Source organism: Myxocyprinus asiaticus, chromosome 23 (genome assembly GCF_019703515.2).
Source record: "Myxocyprinus asiaticus isolate MX2 ecotype Aquarium Trade chromosome 23, UBuf_Myxa_2, whole genome shotgun sequence".
NCBI lineage: Eukaryota > Metazoa > Chordata > Actinopteri > Cypriniformes > Catostomidae > Myxocyprinus > Myxocyprinus asiaticus.
The window spans coordinates 30,017,078-30,039,514 of NC_059366.1; the positions used below are offsets into that span (position 1 = coordinate 30,017,078).

At 39.8% G+C, this 22,437-nt stretch overlaps 1 protein-coding gene across 5 annotated transcripts in view; it reads left to right on the forward strand.

Annotated features, from left to right (window-relative positions):
- The first annotated feature begins 3,994 nt into the window (after window positions 1–3,994).
- The window catches only part of pald1b (phosphatase domain containing paladin 1b), a 34,787-nt gene continuing 16,344 nt past the window's right edge, over window positions 3,995–22,437 (forward strand). Inside the window, exons 1-14 of one of the 5 annotated variants that reach the window (XR_007892775.1) lie at window positions 3,995–4,766; window positions 5,126–5,329; window positions 5,596–5,698; window positions 5,883–6,062; window positions 6,606–6,770; window positions 6,940–7,100; window positions 7,398–7,473; window positions 10,822–10,973; window positions 11,139–11,235; window positions 12,063–12,167; window positions 12,282–12,377; window positions 12,485–12,619; window positions 13,608–13,724; window positions 15,257–15,436. Coding sequence is in view for 4 of the 5 variants with exons in the window: in XM_051652221.1 (XP_051508181.1) it covers window positions 4,720–4,766; window positions 5,126–5,329; window positions 5,596–5,698; window positions 5,883–6,062; window positions 6,606–6,770; window positions 6,940–7,100; window positions 7,398–7,473; window positions 10,822–10,973; window positions 11,139–11,235; window positions 12,063–12,167; window positions 12,282–12,377; window positions 12,485–12,619; window positions 13,608–13,724; window positions 15,257–15,436 (1,818 nt within the window). In the remaining variant the exon portion in view is untranslated. The remainder of the gene's footprint in view (window positions 4,767–5,125; window positions 5,330–5,595; window positions 5,699–5,882; window positions 6,063–6,605; window positions 6,771–6,939; window positions 7,101–7,397; window positions 7,474–10,821; window positions 10,974–11,138; window positions 11,236–12,062; window positions 12,168–12,281; window positions 12,378–12,484; window positions 12,620–13,607; window positions 13,725–15,256; window positions 15,437–22,437) is intronic. The other 4 variants (XM_051652221.1, XM_051652218.1, XM_051652219.1 and 1 more) reach the window with 4 other exon arrangements.

Here is a 22,437-nt window from a genome sequence, read left to right on the forward strand (position 1 = left end):
GTATGAATGTAGCACATCATAAGAAAGTGTTTCACCGCTGTTCAAATGCACTTTGGATCGCATCATTTATATGTATAAATGTTTTCCATCTGAAAGGACTAAATATTAAATTAAACAAATAACAATAAAATACAAAGTAATCTCTTAAGTAATCAAAATACTTTTTGAATGTAACTGTATTCTAATTACCAAAAATTGTAATTGTAACTGTAGTGGTAGTAGTCTCACTATTCTTTCTGTTTAAAAGATTAACAATCAGCAAAAAACAAACAAACAAACAAACAACAACAAAAAACACAGTGTACCTTAAAGGTGCTATTTGTAAGATTGACAACAAGAGTTTGAAATGGATACTGCAGTCCAAATTCAAAATATTGGAGAGTTGTCAGCCCCGCCCCAGACTCGGGTTCTAGCAACCCTCATGAGCTTCGAGTCTGGGGCGGAGCAGACAACGCTCATATAGCACCTTTAAATGGATTGATAAGTGACTAAGTATTTTTAAATATACTGTATATTATCATTCAAAACCACAAAAAGAATATATTAACATAGCATGGCTTTGAATGTGACAATCCTATCTGAGAATACTGCGTTTTATCATTAGAAGGCACTTAACATAATTATTGATGCTATTGTACCCTCTTAAAGGAAGGCTTTGATGTATCCTCACTTCTATGCACCCACTAGACTAGAGCTCTGAGCTCTGTTCTATGCTCACTATGGAAGGCCAAATTATCTTTTAATATTCCCAGTGCTACTCACTATAATTGAATTTTTACTAGTTAGAATTCAAATTACAGAGCTCTACAACTGCATTTTTACTAGTAAGAATTCCAATTACAGAGCTCTACAAATGAATATTTACTTGTCATATGTTTCTATTGACTCCCATTCATTTTTAATTACAGAGCTCAACATTTGAATTTTTACTAGTAAGAATTTAAATTAGAGAGCTCTACAATTGAATTCTTACTAGTAAAAATTGCATTCTTGCTAGTAAAAATGTAATTAAAGAGCTCTGTAATTATAATTCTTAGTAGTAAAAAAATCAGTTGTAGATCTGTTTAATTGGAGTTTTATTGGTAAAAATGCAACTGCAGAGCTCTGCAATTGCATTCTTACTAGTAAAAATGCAAATAGAGAGCTCTGTTTTTGGAATTCTTACTAGTAAAAAACAAAACAAAAACAATTATAGAGCTCTTACTAGTAGAAAATATATTGTAGAGCTATCTAATTAAAATATTACCAGTACAAATGCAACGTAATGCTGGGAGCATTAAAACTAAATCGGCTTGCCATATTCTCACAAATGTGAATGTGCGTTCTTGGGTAGGTGATCTGTTGCTGGGAGATGGAGCAGCCGTCTGGTGAGAAGATTTCAGAGGTTAACAAGAGTCCACCCCCGACATATAGCAACATTTATCGCCTGTTAAAGAGGCAGCTGAGGGATGTGACTGTACATTTTCTCCTCCTCTCTGTGCAACCCATCCTTGCTTGAACTGCTGTAAGATGCTCGTTTAGTCAGTTTGCTCAGATGGATTCACACTTGACAGTCTTTGGAGAACAGGGTCATTAATTGATAGGATTTAGGATGAGTTTGACTTCGAGTCATGGACTCGGTCTGCCTCCACATTTAATTAAAGTCCTGAGAGGTGTCTGAGAGAGCCAGGTAGCCAGGTGAGAAATCTGATGAATAATATTTACTTTCCCTATCATATTGCCTTGACTTCAGGCTAGAAATATTTGCTCTGCTAAGCAAATAATATTATATATTTTTTTTCTTCAACTGTAGCCCATTGGTTGGCACAGCTAAGTTTGTTTCTCCCAGATGTCTGTATCAGTTGACGTACTGTAAAATGTTGGGGGACGAATACAGGCTACTCATTTTTACTACATGATAATTGATTTACCTGTGGCAGAACATTTGTTTTAAACATAAGCAGCTAAGTAAGTAAAGTAAATTTAAATATATATATATATATATAAACTGTCTTTTATTTTAGGATAGTGATCATATGAAGCCATTTATTATCACATAGCTGTTTGGCTCCTTTTTAAATCATAATGATAACAGAACTCACCCAAATGGCCCTGATCAAACGTTTACATACCCTTGAATGTTTGGCCTTGTTACAGACACACAAGGTGACACAAACAGGTTTAAATGGCAATTAAAGGTTAATTTCCCACACCTGTGACTTTTTAAATTGCAATTAGTGTCTGTGTATAAATAGTCAATGAGTTTGTTAGCTCTCACCTGGATGCACTGTGCAGGCTAGATACTGAGCCATGGGGAGCAGAAAAGAACTGTCAAAAGACCTGCGTAACAAGGTAATGGAACTTTATAAAGATGGAAAAGGTGATAAAAAGATATCCAAAGTCTTGAAAATGCCAGTCAGTACTGTTCAATCACTTATTAAAAAGTGGAAAATTTGGGGATCCCTTGATACCAAGCCAAGGTCAGGTAGACCAAGAAAGATTTCAGCCACAACTGCTAGAAGAATTGTTCAGGATACAAAGAAAAACCCACAGGTAACCTCAGGAGAAATACAGGCTGCTCTGGAAAAAGACGGTGTGGTTGTTTCAAGGAGCACAATACGACGATACTTGAACAAAAATGAGCTGCATGGTCGAGTTGCCAGAAAGAAGCCTTTACTGTGCCAATGCCACAAAAAAGCCTGGTTACAATATGCCCGACAACACCTTGACATGCCTCACATTTTGGCACACTGTAATTTGGAGTGACGAGACCAAAATAGAGCTTTATAGTCACAACCATAAGTGCTATGTTTGGAGAGAGCTCAACAAGGCCTATAGTGAAAAGAATACCATCCCCACTGTGAAGCATGGTGGTGGCTCACTGATGTTTTGGAGGTGTGTGAGCTCTAAAGGCACGGGGAATCTTGTGAAAATTGATGGCAAGATGAATACAGCATGTTATCAGAAAATACTGGCAGACAATTTGCATTCTTCTGCATGAAAGCTGCGCATGGGACACTCTTGGACTTTCCAGCACGACAATGACCCTAAGCACAAGGCCAAGTTGACCCTCCAGTGGTGAACAGGGGTCATTAATTTTTTTTAATTTTTTTTTATGATTGTGCCATTCTGTTATAACCTACAGTTGAATATGAATTCCATAAGAAATAAAAGATATGTTTTGCCTGCTCACTCATGTTTTCTTTAAAAATGGTACATAACCAATTCTCCAAGGGTATGCAAACTTTTGAGCACAACTGTATATATACAGTGCATGAAAGAATACTTATGTATATGTGATTTTATTCGTTTTTTTATTTTTAATACATTTGCAAAGATTTCAAACAAACTTCTTTCACGTTGTCATTATGGGGTATTGTTTGTAGAATTTTGAGGAAAATAATGAATTTAATCCATATTGGAATAAGGCTGTAACATAACAAAATGTGGAAAAAGTGGAGCGCTGTGAATACTTTCCAGATGCACTGTGTGTGTATATATATATATAAGAAAAACATACAATGTATATGCTATATATAATGTTAATGTATATAGCTTTTTATGTTAGGGGTCTGGATGGGGTCCTTTGGTTACAAAAGTTTAATCCCTACTCTATACATTAGCTCACTTTGTGATGTGTCATTCAAATATGTGGAGGATGAGTTGCATAGCAGGAGGCCTTTCTTTTGGCTGTATCATGAAAAGACAAACATTTATGTGTTTGTCACCTTCAAACATTATAAAAACAGTTAGTGTATGTCAAAGTTAGTTTGTGTTATGGTGATTTTAATTATTAACTTTCAATTCTTTCCATAAAGAGTAACATGCCGAATGTGCTGTTGATTGCAAGTTTCAGGCAGGAACAAAACACTGGGGTCATTTCAAACTCAGCATGAATGAGAATATGCCAATCACTGGTCACACCCACTAAATCCAAAACTACTGCAGCTTGGTATCTGTGTACTGATCTGTGCAGCTTTGTAGAAATGCATCCCAGGGCCTTTCCCATCCATATTTAGAGATTTTTGTTGTTGTTTTTAGCTCTGTGACTGTGATGCTTGGACACAACTGGAATTTAAATCAAGGCCCCTGAAAAGGGAAGCATTTCTCTTTCTGCCAGGGACTCAGTATCCCAAACTTTCAATAGACCAGCCAGTTACACAAACATGAGACAAGAATGTCTTAATGACATTCACAGAACTATCACATAAATTTCAAGTGATATCTCTCTGGCACAAATGTTATCTTATGAAGAAGGAAAAAACAGGATTTGTTTCTTTAACTGCGTTATCTTTGGAATCCTGGATTTGTTTTTGCTTTGCGATTGTGACATTAAACACTTGAGATGGATTTCAGCTACAAAGGCTTTAGAAATATTTGATCTTGTAGTCTCTTTCCTCTCACTTTTGGCCCTAAGTAACGTGTCTGTCATGGCCTGGGAGACCTTTGCATGGGCTGTCCCTGTGAATGTCTGGAGCCGCCCACACTGCCGTCTGGCTGCCAGATGTACTGTATTTCTCCTTGGCCCCCTCAAGGGTTGGAACTGCTATCCTGTCACTGTGAGAAGAGAGCCAGAGTGGGACTGAGCAAGAAAGAGAATTGGACAAAAGCTAAACTTTGGTGGCACAGTATCTGAAGCGAAGTGCTTTTTCTGTTTAAAAGATTCTACGATCAACAGGAAACCAGTTTATTTTGACAGGATTAACACAAAGAGAGACCTGAACCCTTGCTGAAATTAAGATGCAAAAACCAAAGGATGTGAACACACGAGGCACAGCTGTGAGACCGTAAGCCATTCATTTAACAATCAAACAACATGGAATGACAGAGATGCTATGCGATTTGTAATTTAAATATGAATTTGATTGTCTGATTTTACAGGGATAGTTCACTCAGAAAATGAAAATGGTGTGTGGAACATGCATTCAACTTACCACTCTGAAAGCTTCCGTAGTTTATTGTTGTGTTTATATCAGATTTTGTGGTGTTACATGTGTTGGGGATGGAAATTAAATCTTTGTGGTCTCATGGCTCAACACAAAGTGCATGTGTCCCTATAGAACAGTGCCAATGTTAGCAATAAACATATGTAAAATTTGCCAATTTACTTTATATTAGTACAGTATATACAGTATAAATCCTGTAGTGTGCTGTCTGATTTCAGCTCTGTGCAGATTATGGGTACAAGTGCCAGTGCAACGTCCCAGTCTGCTCAGTTTGCACCAACACACCAGGCTGATCACCATAGAAACAGCATGGCTGAGGACAGGCGCTCACTACAGGCGGTGAACATTCACAACAGCAAGGCTAAGTCCATCATCACAAACAAGGTGGCCCCTGTTGTCATCACGTAAGTGACAAAGTGCAACCTGATGCTTTTTAAAATTGGCCATAAGGGCCCTTGCATGCGCAAAATGTCACGCCTCTGTGTTACTCGTTACTGCAATGTACTGAGCAAAAACGTGTTCATGTGCCTTTTTGTCCCAGAAACAAATTTCATCAACAAATTTACCTTGACTTCAAGAGTGCCTCTTAATGAGACCAACATGTATTATCAGTTGTGGGTTTTCAATAAATGCCATTTCAGTAGACATAATGGGTTTCATCTCTATACAGAAAAAACTGCAGGGAAGAGTTTCAGATTCACGACAAGGTCCAATCTGCCAACTACTCACTGGGAAGGATATCTGATATGTTGCCTGAGCACTACTTAGTGCTGGTATGTTTGTCTTATACGAAACATTTTGTACTTATTGCCTAAAAGGCCTCAAGGTATTAAAAAAATATGTATTAATAAGCAGGTATTACTGGAAATGTAGATCAATGCATGGAAATTTGTTGTCATTCTCAGTGAAATTAAAATATTTGATATTTGTTTTATGACTTGCCTTTTTATTGCCCAGGGGGAGTATTTTATGGCACAGGATGTAAACAATAGAGCTGATGTCCTGAATACTACAGAAAGCTACGGGGCCCCCAACTTCCGCAAAGTTAAGGGAAACTACCCACTTTTTGGAATGGGCCAACCCAGCCTGAGCGGTTTCAAACAGGTCCTCCAGAGATTGCAGATTGAAGGCTATGAGGTCAGTTATGGCTTCTGGTCCTTTGAGTATGATTAAAATAAATTAGATTCCTGCTGCTTGTTGTTGGAATGCATGACCCACATGAGAAAAAAAATCCGAAGTTTTCAGAAAAAATAGATAAAAAGAATTCAGTATTTTTGTCTTGTTTTCCGGTTAAAATATCTGAACATTCTTAGAACAAGCTAAATTTACAAAAAAATATAATTCTGTTAAATAATAAGCCTTGTTTTCAGAGAATAGCTTATATCTTGAATTCATTTATTTTTCATGTCCATTTGGCAAATAGTTTATTCTTGTTTTAAGCGTACAGCTAACAAAATTTAGCAAGGTTTATGGTTTAAACAGAAAACATAAGATTGTGTGCTTTTGTTGTCAAATATGAATGCTATTCAGTTGTAAATCACCATTATTTCAAAGGCACCTCTGAAATGCAGTAAAGGCACATTGCAAGAACATTCCACAATGACAGTGCCATGTGTTCTGCTGATCGGCCTTCCATTACTGATTACAGATAGCTTTTTATCCCATAAAATGTGTGAACAGGAGGTGATTTTCTTCTGTGTGAGAGAGGAGCCAGTGGTCTTCTTCCGTTCAGATGAAGACTTCATTCCATACACTCCCAGAAGAAGAGAGAACCTTCATGAGAACCTGCATGTCCTGGACAAAGGGCACAGTGGAGAGCAAATGGAGCTCTCCATCCGGAAGGAGGTCAGTGGTTGAGCGCTGTGCTTTCTTGCATGCTAGCAGAACTAGCCTGGCTAGAGTTTTATCAGGGGGATCGCTTGCCATCTTTTTAAGGCCAAGTGTAGCCAGAGGTCATAGCATCTGTTCCATGTCAGTTTTTAATTCTCTGCTATGTTTAACTTCTTTTCTCCAGTTGTGTGACTTTGCCAAACTGAATCAAAATATGTTCTATGTCTATAATGACATTGAGCACTTTAAAGATGAACCTCAGCGTGTCCAGATACTGTCAGAAGAGGATATTCATGTCACTGAGGAGGTCTACAAAAGACCACTTTTCACTCAGCCATTGCACAGGTAATTGCTAATATTTTACTTTGATGCATTTGGCAAATGCTTTTATCCATATTCAAGGTATTTGTTTTATCAGTATATGTGTTCTCAGAATTGAATCCATGATCTTGGTATTGCCAGGTCCAATCTCAACCAGTTGACCTGCATGAACCCTGTTACTGACATATTTTGATGTATATGAATGAAATAAATTCCTACCATTACCATTTATTCTGTTGCTACTTTATTATGCTAGATTCATTTAGTTCTGTTTAAGTTAATACTGATTATGGTTTAATCATGAATTCTGATGGATTATAGATATTACAGACTACCGCTCCCTATGGAAGGGGCACCAGTGGAGGAGACATTTGATGCCCTTGTTAAAATACTTAGGGTAAAATCTCAATTTTTTTCTCCCTTTCTTCTAACTCCATAGAGTAAACTGGCAAACGTGTTAGTCATTTTACATATGTTTATTGCTAACATTGGCACTGTTCTAAAGGGACACATGCACTTTGTGTTGAGCCATAAGACCACAAAATTTAATTTCCTTCCCCTAAAACACCAACACATTTGCAAAAAATTTTTTTCTTACTCATTAATTTTGAATTGTTTTTCAATAAAAAAATCTTTACATCCTTGAAACAAGATACATTTACTTGACAAGCAGAATGATATAATATATTAGGTTGTTAACAGAGAAATCAATCAAAATTTTGTAAAGCTTGCATGAAACAAGAAAAAACTATTTGCCAATAGACTAAGAAAAATAAACTTGCTTTCCCTTTTCACTGTATATGTGCAAATGTATAATGTGTGATAAATTAAAAAAAAAAATTATATTTTTTTTATCCAACTGATGAATAGTTTTTCTTGTTTTAGGCATAAACCTTTACTAAATTTTGTTTGATTTCTCTGAAAACTAAAGACTTGATATCTTATGTCATATCTTACACTCAAAAAAAAATATATATATATATATATATATATATATATTTTAGACTATTTGTAAAATGTACGCATTTTAATTTCATAAGAAAATTTCATCAAATTGAGTTGTGTAATGCTAAACAAAATTAAATGAATAAAACTTAAAATATTTTGTTTCATTAAAGAGTGCTCAATTCAATTTGATGGAATTTTGTTATGCAGTTGAAATGCGTAAATCTTAAAATTAGTGTATGTCAACAAGTAAGAATTATTTTCTTTTTTCTTTTTTTTCAGTGATTAACTAATTCTAAGAACTGCCAGCTGAAAGCTCACCACTGAAACGTATTTATATTACATTGTCATCAGTAACATCAATCTTAAAACACCCTATTAACACAGACACAATTTATAAATGTTTACTTAAGACCATGAAAAATGTCTTCAGGTATCTGGTCGTGATCAGGAAATGGCAAGATATTTTTGGACATATTTAAAGTTATTTCTTCATCTGTTCCATCTTGATTTTATCTCGTCCTCCCTCTTGGTTTTATTTCCATTTTAACAAAACACTCTTTCTTTGGTGTGATTGATGCACAATGTCCTGGATTCTGTGAGAGAATGCTGGCTATGGACAGATCATTCTGAATTGGATTTAAAATTTTCCAGCACTATTTTTCTATTAAGAGTGGCCTTATACAGTTATGCTCAAACGTTTGCATACCCTTGGAGAATTGGTAATATTTACCATTTTGAAAGAAAACAGGAGTGAGCAGGCAAAACATATTTCTTTTATTTCTTATGGGATTCATATTCAACTGTAGGTTATAACAGAATGGCACAATCATAAAACAAAACATGGCAACAAAGAAAAAAATGAAATGACCCCTGTTCAAAAGTCTGCATACCCTTAGTTCTTAATACTGTTTATTGCCCCCTTTAGCATCAATGACAGTGTGCAGTCTTTTGTAGTAGTTGTCTATGAGGCCCCAAATTCTTGCAGGTGGTATAGCTGCCCATTCGTCTTGGCAAAATGCCTCCAGGTCATGCAAAGTCTTTGGTCGTCTTGCATGAACCGCACGTTTGAGATCTCCCCAGAGTGTCTCGATGATATTAAGGTCAGGAGACTGTGATGGCCACTCCAGAACCTTCACCTTTTTCTGCTGTAACCACTGGAGGGTAAACTTGTCCTTGTGCTTAGGGTCATTGTCGTGCTGGAAAGTCCAAGAGCGTCCCATGCGCAGCTTTCGTGCAGAAGAATGCAAATTGTCTACCAGTATTTTCTGATAACATGCTTCAATCATCTTGCCATCAATTTTCACAAGATTTCCTGTGCCTTTAGAGCTCACACACCCCCAAAACATCAGTGAGCCACCACCATGCTTCACAGTGGGGATGGTATTCTTTTCACTATAGGCCTTGTTGAGCCCTCTCCAAACATAGCGCTTATGGTTGAGACCATAAAGCTCTATTTTGTTCTCGTCACTCCAAATTACAATGTGCCAGAAGCTGTGAGGCGTGTCAAGGTGTTGTCAGCATATTGTAACCAGGCTTTTTTGTGGCATTGGCACAGTAAAGGCTTCTTTCTGGCAACTCGACCATGCAGCTCATTTTTGTTCAAGTTTCGTCATATTGTGCTCCTTGAGACAACCACACAGTCTTTTTCCAGAGCAGCCTGTTTTTCTCCTGCGGTTACCTGTGGGTTTTTCTTTGTATCCCGAACAATTCTTCTGGCAGTTGTGGCTGAAATCTTTCTTGGTCTACCTGACTGTGGCTTGGTATCAAGAGATCCCCGAATTTTCCACTTCTTAATAAGTGATTGAACAGTACTGACTGGCATTTTCAAGGCTTTGGATATCTTTTTATATCCTTTTCCATCTTTATAAAGTTCCATTACCTTGTTACGCAGGTCTTTTGACAGTTCTTTTCTGCTCCTCATGACTCAGTATCTAGCCTGCTCAGTGCATCCACGTGAGAGCTAACAAACTCATTGACTATTTATACACAGACACTAATTGCAATTTAAAAAGCCACAAGTGTGGAAAATTAACCTTTAATTGCCATTTGAACCTGTGTGTGTCACCTTTTGTGTCTGTGACAAGGCCAAACATTCAAGGGTATGTAAACTTTTGATCAGGGCCATTTGGGTGATTTCTGTTATCATTATGATTTAAAAAGGAGCCAAACAACTATGTGATAATAAATGGCTTCATATGATAATTATCCTTAAATAAAAGATAGTTTCTTTGCATGATCAGTCATATTTTCAAAATCAATGCCAAAATTTCATAATTTCTGCCAGGGTATGCAAATTTTTGAGCACAACTGTAAGTGTGTAGGCCAGGTCAAACAATGCAGCAAATAAATACAAATAAACAAGACTCCCCTCATGTTCACATTATTTGTGGAACTGATTATGTCTTTTCTTATTGTTTAGGATACACTTGGCCTGCACTTTGCACAGTGTGCTTTCCAGATCAGCTTGATCAGTCACATCTCATTTATCAGCTGTGTGTTTAAATTTCTCTCTCAGCTATTACACACAAAAACAAGTTTTTTTTTTTTTAGTTTTTTATTATAGTGGGGACTTTCCTTTGACTTCTATTGTTTTTATACAGCGCTAATGATATTTTCTATGCCGACGCCTAAACATCACAGAAAAATTATTACATTTTTAGTTAGGTATTAAAACATTAATTAGTATGTTTATTAAGCTGTTTTCTTGTTGAAACCATTGACTGCTCACCCAAATGTAGGTTTTTTAAGGTTACTATCTTTATCGGGACGAATTCACCCAACTCTCTGCTCTACACAGGAGACTCCAAACCTCTCAGTGCTGCGGGATAGCTCCAGACCTGTGCCTGCACTGCTCTTCAGCTGCCAGGTGGGAGTGGGCCGCACCAATCTTGGCTTGATCCTGGGTGCATTGGTCTTACATCACCTGCAGGGGGCCTCAAAGAGCCCCAGGTACCTACGTTCCACTGTTGGTTTAATTTAAATTACTATTCACTCTCTGAAATAAGAGCACTACAAATTAATTAAAAACAGTCTGCTACATAACAATATACTTTATTGTGTTAATTTCTCTGTTTTACTTGCACTTAAAGCTGAAGTACTCTCTATCTTTCACAGCCAAGAGGAAACACAGAGGAGGGAACACAAATTGGATTTCCAAGTGATTCACTTGCTAATTAGTCGCCTACCTAAAGGTCAACAAGTCCTTAATGAGGTTAGGAGGTGTTAGTGGTGTTTGTAAACAGTGCACAACTCGTTATTCAAATGAAGGCAACACAAAATAGCATGATTACTCCTGCTGAAAACAACAACAACAACAACATCTTGCTGGTCTTAGCTGGTTTAAGATGGTCTAGTTGGAGGGGGCCTGGGTAGCTCAGTGAGTATTGACACTGACTTCCAACCCTGGAGTTGTGAGCTCGAATCCAGGATGTGCTAAGTGACTCCAGCCAGGTCTCCTAAACAACCAAATTGGCCCAGTTGCTAGGGAGGGTAGAGTCACATGGGGTAACCTCCTCGTGGTCGCTATAATTTGTGGTTCTCGCTCTTGGTTCTCGCTACGTCACCGCGGTAACGCTTAACAAGCCACGTGATAAGATGCGCGGATTGACGGCCTCAGACGCGGAGGCAGCTGAGATTCGTCCTCTACCACTTGGATTGAGGCGAGTCACTACGCCACCATGATGTCTTAGAGCACACTGGGAACTGGGCATTCCAAATTGGGGAGAAAAGGGGAGAAGAAAAAAAAAAGATGGTCTAGTTGGTCTCACAGCTTGGCCTAGCTGGTCTTCAGTCAGTTTAGCTGGTCTCCCAGTCAGACCAAGCTGTGATTAGCTGGTTGTTGGTCGACTAGCTGGTCTCCAAGCCTGACCAGTTGGTGCCCAAAATTCTTCTTAAACCAAGTAAGACCAGAAAACCAGCTTGGGCTGGTTTAAGTTGTTTTTGTTTTTTTGTTTTTAACAGGGACCTCTTAGATGTATAGCATATTAGGATTTACCCTCTTAAACAGAGTGAATGAATAATTCTTTCACCATACTTTAGGTTGATGACGCTATTGCCATGTGTTCAGAGATGCATAATATAAAAGATGCCGTGTATGAAAACAAACTTAAGTTGGAAGGCATTGGTGAAGATTACAAGATTCAAGTGAGTCTCAAAGTTGATGATTTAACTATTGCCATGACATTTTTTAAGCATCAGTACTTTTTTAAATGAAGTTCATAGATAAGCAATATGTCATTCATAAATTTTTGTTTGTAGGGAAGCAGCACAAAATGCTATTTCCTGCAAAGAACATTGCAGAGTCTTGAGCGCTATCTATACCTATTAGTATTCAATGCATATCTTCACGATCAGGTATTACTTACTACATTCTACCATATAAATTAGCATGTACAGCAGTGTTGTGCCAGCCAGTGTATGCCACCATTGTCTGCTGTCTCTCTCCATCTCTTTATGTTTAGTATCCATTGGCATTTCCCCAGAGCTTCAGTCAGTGGTTGTGTATGAATGCTTGGATCTACAGACTGCTGGCCAGCATGAATTGCTCTGAAATCTCAGCACCAACCAGCCTTATAACTGATGGGATTAGAGTTCTGGTGAGGGCTCAAGTGCAAAGACACAGAGGTTAAATATTAAGACAGACAATAAATTCACAAAGTTATATTACATTGTGGAAAGTGTAAGAGACTTGACATAACTATTGCTTTTTTCCTTAGTTTCAAATAAATGTTCCTTGTCACGTTTAAGCGGATCTATATGCCAGTGCTTATTGCTTTAAATAAAAACAGGTTGAATTTTCATTAACCTGAGATTTTCTTATGGGGTATGGGTTTAGTATAGGTTTAGTACCTCAATATACACTGTGGAGACCTATAGCTGTCCAAGATCAGTATTATTGAATGTGGAGCTTATATAAAATAACTGTGAATTAAAAATCTACTGTGAAAGTAGACAGTAGAGAGCTTTTGATCTAAAATAGGGACCAGATGATTATTTAAAATAATAATGCAGAGCGTTTATTGTGTTTTTCTTTGTGTAATATTTACAGCTACTTTTTTATTTGATGTTGATTTGATTTTATAGGTTACAGCCATAATTGTTTAGATTGAGAATTTATTTTGTGGTTGGTTAGAAAACAATATGCTGCCATAAAAGTAAAAAATGAAAGAGGCCCATTAATATTGCCCCTTAGTAAAAAAAAAAAAAAGTAATTTCTGACACTGGTAGGTATGCACATAATGGTAACACTTTACAATAAGGCTGTATTTATTAAAATGACTTAACACAATAGTTAACATGAGCTAACAATAAAAATACTTTTACAGCATTTACTAATGTTGGGTAGTGTTAATTTCTACATATACTAATCCTTTTTGTTACATTAAAAGTATTAGTTAATGCAATGTTATCTAACATGAACCAATAATGAACAATAGTATTTTGATAAATTAAACCACCAATATTAATAAAGGCTGTAAAAATAATCAATCGTTATTAGTTCATGACTAATGTATGAACTAAAGTTAACAAATAGAACCTTACTGTGAAGCGTTACCCACATAATTGCGTAATTTTTTTTGCAAGGTGTCCAGCGAGGTTTTAGTAATAGACCTGCTCAGTACAGCCAAGGAGATGAAAGTTGCCAATTTCAGACGTGTTTCCAAAATGGCCCTCTATGGAATGGCCCAGCCAAGCTCTGAGGTAAATACATTCTGTTGTACAACCCCAATTTCGAAAAAGTTGGGATAGTATGGAAAATGCTAATAAAAACAAAAAGGAGTGATTTGTAAATTCTATTCACCCTGTGCTATATTGAAAGCACTACACCAACATATTATTTGATGTTTATATTATATTGATCTTTTTTCACACCAAAAGAGAGTGTATCCCTTTAGAAGACAATAATTTAACCGGTGGAGTTGTATCAATGACGTTTATGCTGACTGTCTGTGATTTTTTGAGCTTCAAAAGAGAAATCCCCATCCACTTGCATTTTAAGGACCTACTGAGCTAAGATATTTTTCTATTTTAATTCAAATGTGTTCTGTGAAGAAAGAAAGTCAAACACACCTGGGATATCATGAGGGAGAGTAAATAATGAGAGAATTTTCATTTTTGGGTGAACTATCCCATTTGGGTACTGAAGACACAAGTTTGTTAAGTTTAGCAAGCGGAATTTTATTTTTTAAATGTCATCCGTTTTTAATGGCTATCATGACATGGGCTCGGGAATACTTCTGCAAACCTTTGTCAGTCAGCACCATTTGCTGCTGCATCCCCAGATGCAAGTTATGGCTTTACTATGCAAAGCAGAAGCCATACATCAACACTGCCCAGAAGCACCGTCGACTTCTCTGGACTCAGTCTCATCTTAGATGGAAAATAGAACAGTGGAATCGTGTTTTGTGGTCCGACAAATTCACACTTCAAATAGTCTTTGGAAAAAACAGCCGTCGTGTTCTCTAGGCCAAAGAGGAAAAGGACCATCCAAACTGTTATCAGCATCAGGTCCAAAAGCCAGTGTCTGTCATGGGATGGGGTTGTGTCAGTGCCCATGGCATGGGTAACTTGCATCATTAATGCAGAAAGATAGGTACAAATTTGGAGCAACATACTGTATGCTGACATTTAGATGTTGTCTTTTCCAGGGATGTCCCAGCACTGTCCAGCAGGACAACGGCAAACCACATACGTAGCATGGCTACGTAAGCAGAGCTTGCGAGTGCTAAACTGGCCTGCCTGCAGTCCTGACCTTTCTCCAACTGAGAACGTGTGGTGCACTATGAAGCACAAAATACGACAACGAAGGACCCGTACAATTGTGCAGCTCAAGATCTGCAATATGGATGAATGGGGGAAAATTCCAGTTGCTTAACAAACTTGTGTCTTCAGTGCACAAATGCTTAATAAGTGTTATTAGAAGAAGTGGTGATGTTATAAAGTGGTAAACACTTGATCCCAACTTGTTTGGATAGATAATTAGCAAATTATCTGATTTGAAAAGAGTGTATATTTAAAAAAAATTATAATAATTAAATTCACAAAGTAAAACATAATTTAATATGTTGTTGTAGTGCTTTCAATATAGCAAAGGGTGAATAGAATTAACAAATCACTCATTTTTGTTTTATTAGCATTTTCCATACTGTCCGGATTGAATTAATTTTTCGGAAATTGTGGCTGTCTGCACAGTCTAATAATAATTTGTAAAAGCTTGATGGTGTCCATTTCAGGCCCTGTCTGTTGTGCTGTCCTACCTGACAGACCAGAGGCGAAGGCACTCCAGAATTCTCTGGCTAAATCTGCAAGAGGAGCTTGTGTTGGAGGGAAATGGACAAATCTTCACCCCACGAGAACCAGGCTGCCTGGAACAGCCCATTCCAGTGTGTGTTCAACACCCACAGAATCTCCAGGTGTGTTGAATTATTATTTTTTGTATCTTGACTGTTTCATTTTTCATATTAGGACAAAATTATTCTCAGTTAGTATCCATTTATATTGACTCCAGATTCAATCTGTGTCATTTATTATTATAATCTGTAGCATCTGTATTACATATGTAGAATTCAGTATAAAGTACTGATTAACAAATTATGCAACTAAAATTGCAATCAGTAACGTAATCTTTTAGATTATACTTTTTAGCCTGATTTCTTTTGGAATACTTGTTGGAATTTGATCAAAATCAAATTTTATCTGTAGTAGCTACCAATTTGCACTCTTTCTTTTAACATTAGTAAACATGAAATGAAACAGCAATTGCTATTTGTCAGTCCCTGAGCCCCTGGGAACTTCCTTATGATTTATAGATAAAATAATCCATATGCAATCATGTAATTCATAATAATGAACTGTAATTTCATTAAAAATGTAATCTAATAACAAGTACTTGATTTTGTAATCTTATTACGTAATCCAGATTTTAATAGTCCATTACTACACAACACTGGTTGCATCTATTTTTGTTTTTGTTTTTGTAATTAACAGTTTTTATTGATTCATACATTAAATAAAGAAAAGCAGAACATATATACATAGAATCAACATTTAACCCCCACTATTACCCCTCCCCCTCTCAATCCCCAACCCTGCCCTGACCCTCAACAAACATTCCTGTGGTCACACATGAGTATATACAGGCAAAAAATAAATAAATAAATAAATAATAATAATAATAATAATAAAAAAAATATATATATATATATATATATATATATATACACACACACTACCGGTCAAAAGTTTTGAAACACTTGACTGAAATGTTTCTCATGATCTTAAAAATCTTTTGATCAGCCAACCTCCATCCCCTTAAAATAATTTGTCTGGCGATCATTACACTGGTCAGAACCCAATTTTTTATGTGTTTATTCCCCACATTGATAACCGCCCCATCGCCCAAAACACAGAGTCTGGGGCAAAACGGAATCCGAGTGCCCAATACATAACGAGCCTCACATAAAACTTGGAACCTTCAAAATTCTTGTATCTTAACACACCACCAAAAAACATGGGTTGTGTCTCCATCTTCTGATTTGCATCGCCAGCAGGGGGTCCAGAAGAATCGATGTAAAATCTTGAATTGCATAAGGTGCACCCTTGCATCTCTAGATGCAGACTTGATGTTTTTTAGAATCCTAGTCTACACTCCCTCCTCCAATACCAAGTTTAAATCTTTCTCCCATAATCTCTTGATAGAAGTTAAAGTTCCATCCCCCAGACTCTGAATTAGCAGGGAGTAATACACTGATGCCTCGTGACCTTTTCCATAAGCAGTAATCACCATTCCCAGAGTATCTGCCATTTTAGGGGGGTGTATGCTACTCCCAAAAATAGTACAGAGCAGGTGGCACAACTGTAAATACCTAAAAAACTGAGATCTGGGAATCCCAAAATGTTGAAACAAATTTTCAAAAGATCTCAACACTCCACTCTCATATAGGTCACGGAGTGTATTAACCTCCCTTACAATCCACACTGACCAGCAGAAAGGGGACTTATTAATTCATAATTTTGGGTTCAGCCATATGCTCGAGGCAACATTTAAATAAATGTAAGAATTAAACACTCTGGACACTTTTGTAAGTGTAACTTAACTTCTCCGGTTAGTTTAATAGAAAGGATTTGCAATGGTGAAATAGGGGCAAGAACTTCCTGTTCAATACAAAACCAGGGAGGGTCTCTCTCAGGTGGAAGTGACCAATGAGCCAAATGCCAAACGCATAATAATAAAACAAAATCTTGGGTAGGCCTAACCCACCTTTGTCAATTGGCCTGTGCAATTTACTGAAATATAATCTGGGACATTTACCATTCCAAATGAAGGACTTCGCTATGCTTCAAATTGCTTGAAATAAGAAAAGGGGACATCTATAGGGAGAGACTGTAGCAGGTAGATGAATTTTGGAATACAATTCATTTTAATAACATTAACTTTCTCAATCATGGATAAATGTAATGAAGCCCACCTGCCCACATCACTCTAAAATCTTTTTATTAAAGGGTTAAAATCTACTTTAAATCACACAAATTTGCTGGGAATAAAATACCCAAATATTTAATGCCCTGTTTGAGCCACTGGAAGGCGCCCGGCTGAAAAGCCGTTACCGGGCAGTACACCGTTAGAGCCAAAACTTCGGATTTAGACCAATTAACTCTGTATCCTGAGAACTTAGAAAAGGAATTAATAATTCTGTGGAGGCAAGTCATAGATCTAGTGGGGTTGGAGATGAATAATAAGATATCTGCATAAAGCAAAAGCTCATGCGCCACACCTCCTGCCACCACCCCTTGAAAATCAACCTCCTTTCTTATCGCAGCTGCTATTGGCTCCAGGGCAAGACAAAACAATAATGGAGAAAGAGCACAACCCTGTCGGGTGCCTCTATCCAGAGTAAAATAATCTGAAATAAAACCACTCATTTGTACCGCCACTACCGGGTGTCTATAAAGTAACTTAATCCGACCAATAAAAGTATTCCCAAACCTGTACATTTCCAAAATCATAAAAAGATAATCCCATTCTACCATGTCAAATGCCTTTTCGAGGTCAAGTGAGATGGCAGCGACCGGAGTCTGATCATTTACCACTGACTACATGATATTGCTGAAACGCTTAACGTTATCAAAAGAGCTTCGGCCTCAAATAAACCCCACCTGATCTATACAGTGCATCCGGAAAGTATTCACAGCGCTTCACTTTTTCCACATTTTGTTATGTTACAGCCTTATTCCAAAATGGATTAAATTCATTATTTTCCTCAAAATTCTACAAACAATACCCCATAATGACAACGTGAAAGTAGTTTGTTTTGAAATCTTTGCAAATTTATTAAAAATAAAAAACGAAACAAATCACATGTACATAAGTATTCACAGCCTTTGCTCAATACTTTGTTGAAGCACCTTTGTCACCAATTACAGCCTCAAGTCTTTTTGAGTATGATGCTACAAGCTTGGCACATCTAGTTTTAGGGCAGTTTCTCCCATTCTTCTTTGCAGGACCTCTCAAGCTCCATCAGGTTGGATGGGGAACGTCGGTGCACAGCCATTTTCAGATCTCTCCAGAGATGTTCAATCTGGTTCAAGTCTGGGCTCTGGCTGGGCCACTCAAGGACATTCACAGAGTTGTCCTGTAGCCACTCCTTTGTTATCTTGGCTGTGTGCTTAGGGTTGTTGTCCTGTTGGAAGATGAACCTTTGCCCCAGTCTGAGGTCCAGAGCGCTCTGGAGCAGGTTTTCATCAAGGATGTCTCTGTACATTTCTGCATTCATCTTTCCCTCGATCCTGACTAGTCTCCCAGTTCCTGCCACTGAAAAATATCCCCACAGCATGATGCTGCCACCACCATGCTTCACTGTAGGGATGGTATTGGCCAGGTGATGAGCGGTGCCTGGTTTCCTCCAGACATGACGCTTGCCATTCAGGCCAAAGAGTTCAATCTTTGTTTCTCATGGTCTGAGAGTCCTTCAGGTGCCTTTTGGCAAACTCCAGGAGGGCTGTCATGTGCCTTTTACTGAGGAGTGGCTACTGTCTGGCCACTCTACCATACAGGCCTGATTGGTGGAGTGCTGCAGAGATGGTTGTTCTTCTGGAAGTTACTCCTCTTTCCACAGAGAAACGCTGGAGCTCTGTCAGAGTGACCATTGAGTTCTTGGTCACCTCCCTGACTAAGGCCCTTCTCCCCCGATCACTCAGTTTGGCCGGGCGGCCAGCTCTAGGAAGAGTCCTGGTGGTTCCAAACTTCTTCCATTTACGGAAGATGGAGGCCAATGTGCTCATTGGGACCTTCAATGCTGCAGAAATTTTTCTGTACCCTTCCCCAGATCTGTGCCTCGATACAATCCTGTCTCAGAGGTCTACAGACAATTCCTTGGACTTCATGGCTTGGTTTGTGCTCTGACATGCACTGTTAACTGTGGGACCTTATATAGACAGGTGTGTGCCTTTCCAAATTATGTCCAATCATCTGAATTGACCACAGGTGGACTCCAATCAAGTTGTAGAAACATCTCAAGGATGATCAGTGGAAACAGGATGCACCTGAGCTCAATTTTGAGTGTCATGGCAAAGGCTGTGAATACTTATGAACATGTGATTTTTTTCGTTTTTTATTTTTAATAAATTTGCAAAGATTTCAAACAAACTTCTTTCACATTGTCATTGTGGGGTATTGTTTGTCGAATTTTGAGGAAAATAATTAATTTAATCCATTTTGGAATAAGGCTGTAACATAACAAAATGTGGAAAAAGTTTGAATACTTACCGGATGCACTGTATGTATAAGAGATGTCATAACCTTACTTAATCGGTTAGCCAAAATGTTTGACAATATTTTAACGTCTAGCTGGATCAGGGAAATTGGACGGTAACTCTTACACTCACTTGGATCTTTGTCCTTTTTAAGAATCAGACTGATCCGGGCTTGCGTCATGGTTGTGTCGTGATGTAAATAGGACCCAGACGCAGGAGTAAAAATATAACAATATTAATGAGTGAAGAGTTCAGGTGAAAAAATATGAAGTAGCACAAACAACGGAACAGTCCAGAGATGAGGTGGAAGAAGATGAAGGTGGAGGACTCTGACGGTGGCAGCTGCAGCGGGGAGAGAGTAGAGGTAATGTATATTCCAGTGTGTGAGATGGTGACGACTGGAGCAGAGAGAAACAGAGGTGAGAAATCCTGGTGAATGGAGCTGATAGTAATGGCTGGAGCACAGGAAAATAGGCAAAAATATCTAGACTAAAAAAAATACAGAGAACAGCGTGAGAACATGAGTAACAAAGCACACAACAAGAGAATGATCCGATACTGAACTCACACAAAAGTGATGCTTATAAGGGAAGATAGTGTGCAGGTGCCAAGCTAATCAAGCAGCGGCTGACAATGAGTGTTGTTGGGCAACGCTGCCGTGTGATTAACTCCACACCAGATAACTCCACACTCCCTCAGGTCTACTGCCGCGAACCAGTCTTGATGCCAGACGCTCGCCAGAATGCATTTTTGCGTCAGCATCTTGAATGGGAGTCTGTGTAAAGCCTAGTTCAGTACTCACAGGTCCAAGATTGGCCGCAACCCACCGCCTTTTTTCGGTACGATGAATTAGGGGCTGAAAAAACCCTTCTTCATCTCGGCTGGAGGGACAGGTTCTATCGCACCCTTCCGTAGGAGGGTAGCGATCTCCGCGCAAAGTAGCAGCATTTTCGCCCTTCACCAAGGTGAAGTGGACACCGCTGAACCTGGGTGGATGCCCGGCGAAGTGAATAGCATAGCCGAGTCAGATGGTCCGGACCAGCCCTCACGACGGATTGGAAAGCGCAAGCCATGCGTCCAAGTTCCGCGCAAGGGGGACCAAAGGGACAACGTCATCAGACGTACCGGTAGGTGGGGCCTCGCGGCAGGGTGGAGCTTGAGGTGCCACACCACGTTGTGGCTGTGCTGAGTCTAAGGACATCGAAGCACTTACCTGGCTTCTTGTGACCACCCCCGGAACAGCCTGGGACGGGGGAGGAAGAGGACTCTCCTCGTGACCCATGGAGACTGTCACATTGGGGCGGATTTGTGCCACAGCTGGGCGCTCAGGGGTGGGAGACCACCGCTGGAGCACCAAACCTGCCAAATAGAGTGGTGGACGGTGGTCGTGATGACGGCCGTGCACACCGGATACGTGACCCAGGAAACAAGGAAACTGCTCTTGCTGAGCTCTTGAGTACTGCAGCCACTTGGGCATGCAGTGCAATTTAATGCAAAAAGTAACAAAAAGATGGAGAGATCTGCTTACCAGCTCCAGAGCAGCGGGTTTCGTTGTCCCTGGGTCGCCCGTCTCAAGGGCGCTTTGAAGCCTTTCACGGGTTCTGGGCGGCCGCGAGACGAGTGGCATTTGCTTCCTGCGGTGGGCTCCACGCCGGGGCCAGGCCGAAGGGGCGGGCTGCGGCGGAGACGGTGCAATCACCACAGGGGGATGCCTTTGGCGATGAGTAGACGGGGTGTGGGATCTTGAGCCGTGCCCGGGCAGGATATGCCGGCTAGCATCTGTCTAATGCTCCACCATCGAGAACTGCTGGGCAAAGTCCTCGATGGTGTCGCCGAATAGGCCCGCCTGGGAAATGGGGGCAGCAAGGAACCATGTCTTGTCGGCCTCGCCCATCTCGACCAGGTTGAGCCAAAGGTGGCGCTCCTGGCCCACTAGTGTGGCCATCGTCCGCCCGAGAGACCACGCCGTGACCTCCGTCGCTCGGAGAGCGAGGTCGGTCGCCGAGCGCAGTTCCTGCATCAATCCCGGGGCAGAACTACCCTCGTGCAGTTCCTTTAGCGTATTGGCGGACTTGCAGGAGAGCCATGGCGTGCAGGGCGGAGGCAGCTTGTCCAGCGGCACCGTAGGCCTTGGTCACCAGAGACGACGTAAACCTACAGGCCTTGGATGGGGGCTTTGGGCACCCGCACCAGGTGGCAGCGCTCTGCGGGCATAGGTGCCCCACGAGCGCCTTTATCCACCGGGGGATTGCCGAATAGCCCTTGGCCGCCCCACCATTGAGGGTAGTGAGGGCGGGGAAGCTGAAAAGATCGGGACCGGGCAGAAAAAAGTGCTTCCCGCAACCTTGTCAGCTCTTCATGCACTTCCGGGAAGAAAGGAACAGGGGCGGGGCGTGGCTTTGAACGGCGCCGCGAGCCCAGGAACCAATCACCGAGCCGCGAGGGTTCAGGGAAGAGCAGAGGGTTCCACTCTAGCCAACGCTCGCAGCTGCCCGGGAAAGCATGTCATCATCTCCGTGTCAGCCTGTGACTGGGCAATCATCCCTGAAGGGAGGAGCCCAGCTGAGGCTTCCGACTGGACGAGCCCGCTCTCCGATGCTGCGCTTGAGAGCTCATCACTTTCGCTGGCTCCGAATAAGAGGTCGAACTCGCCGTGAGACGA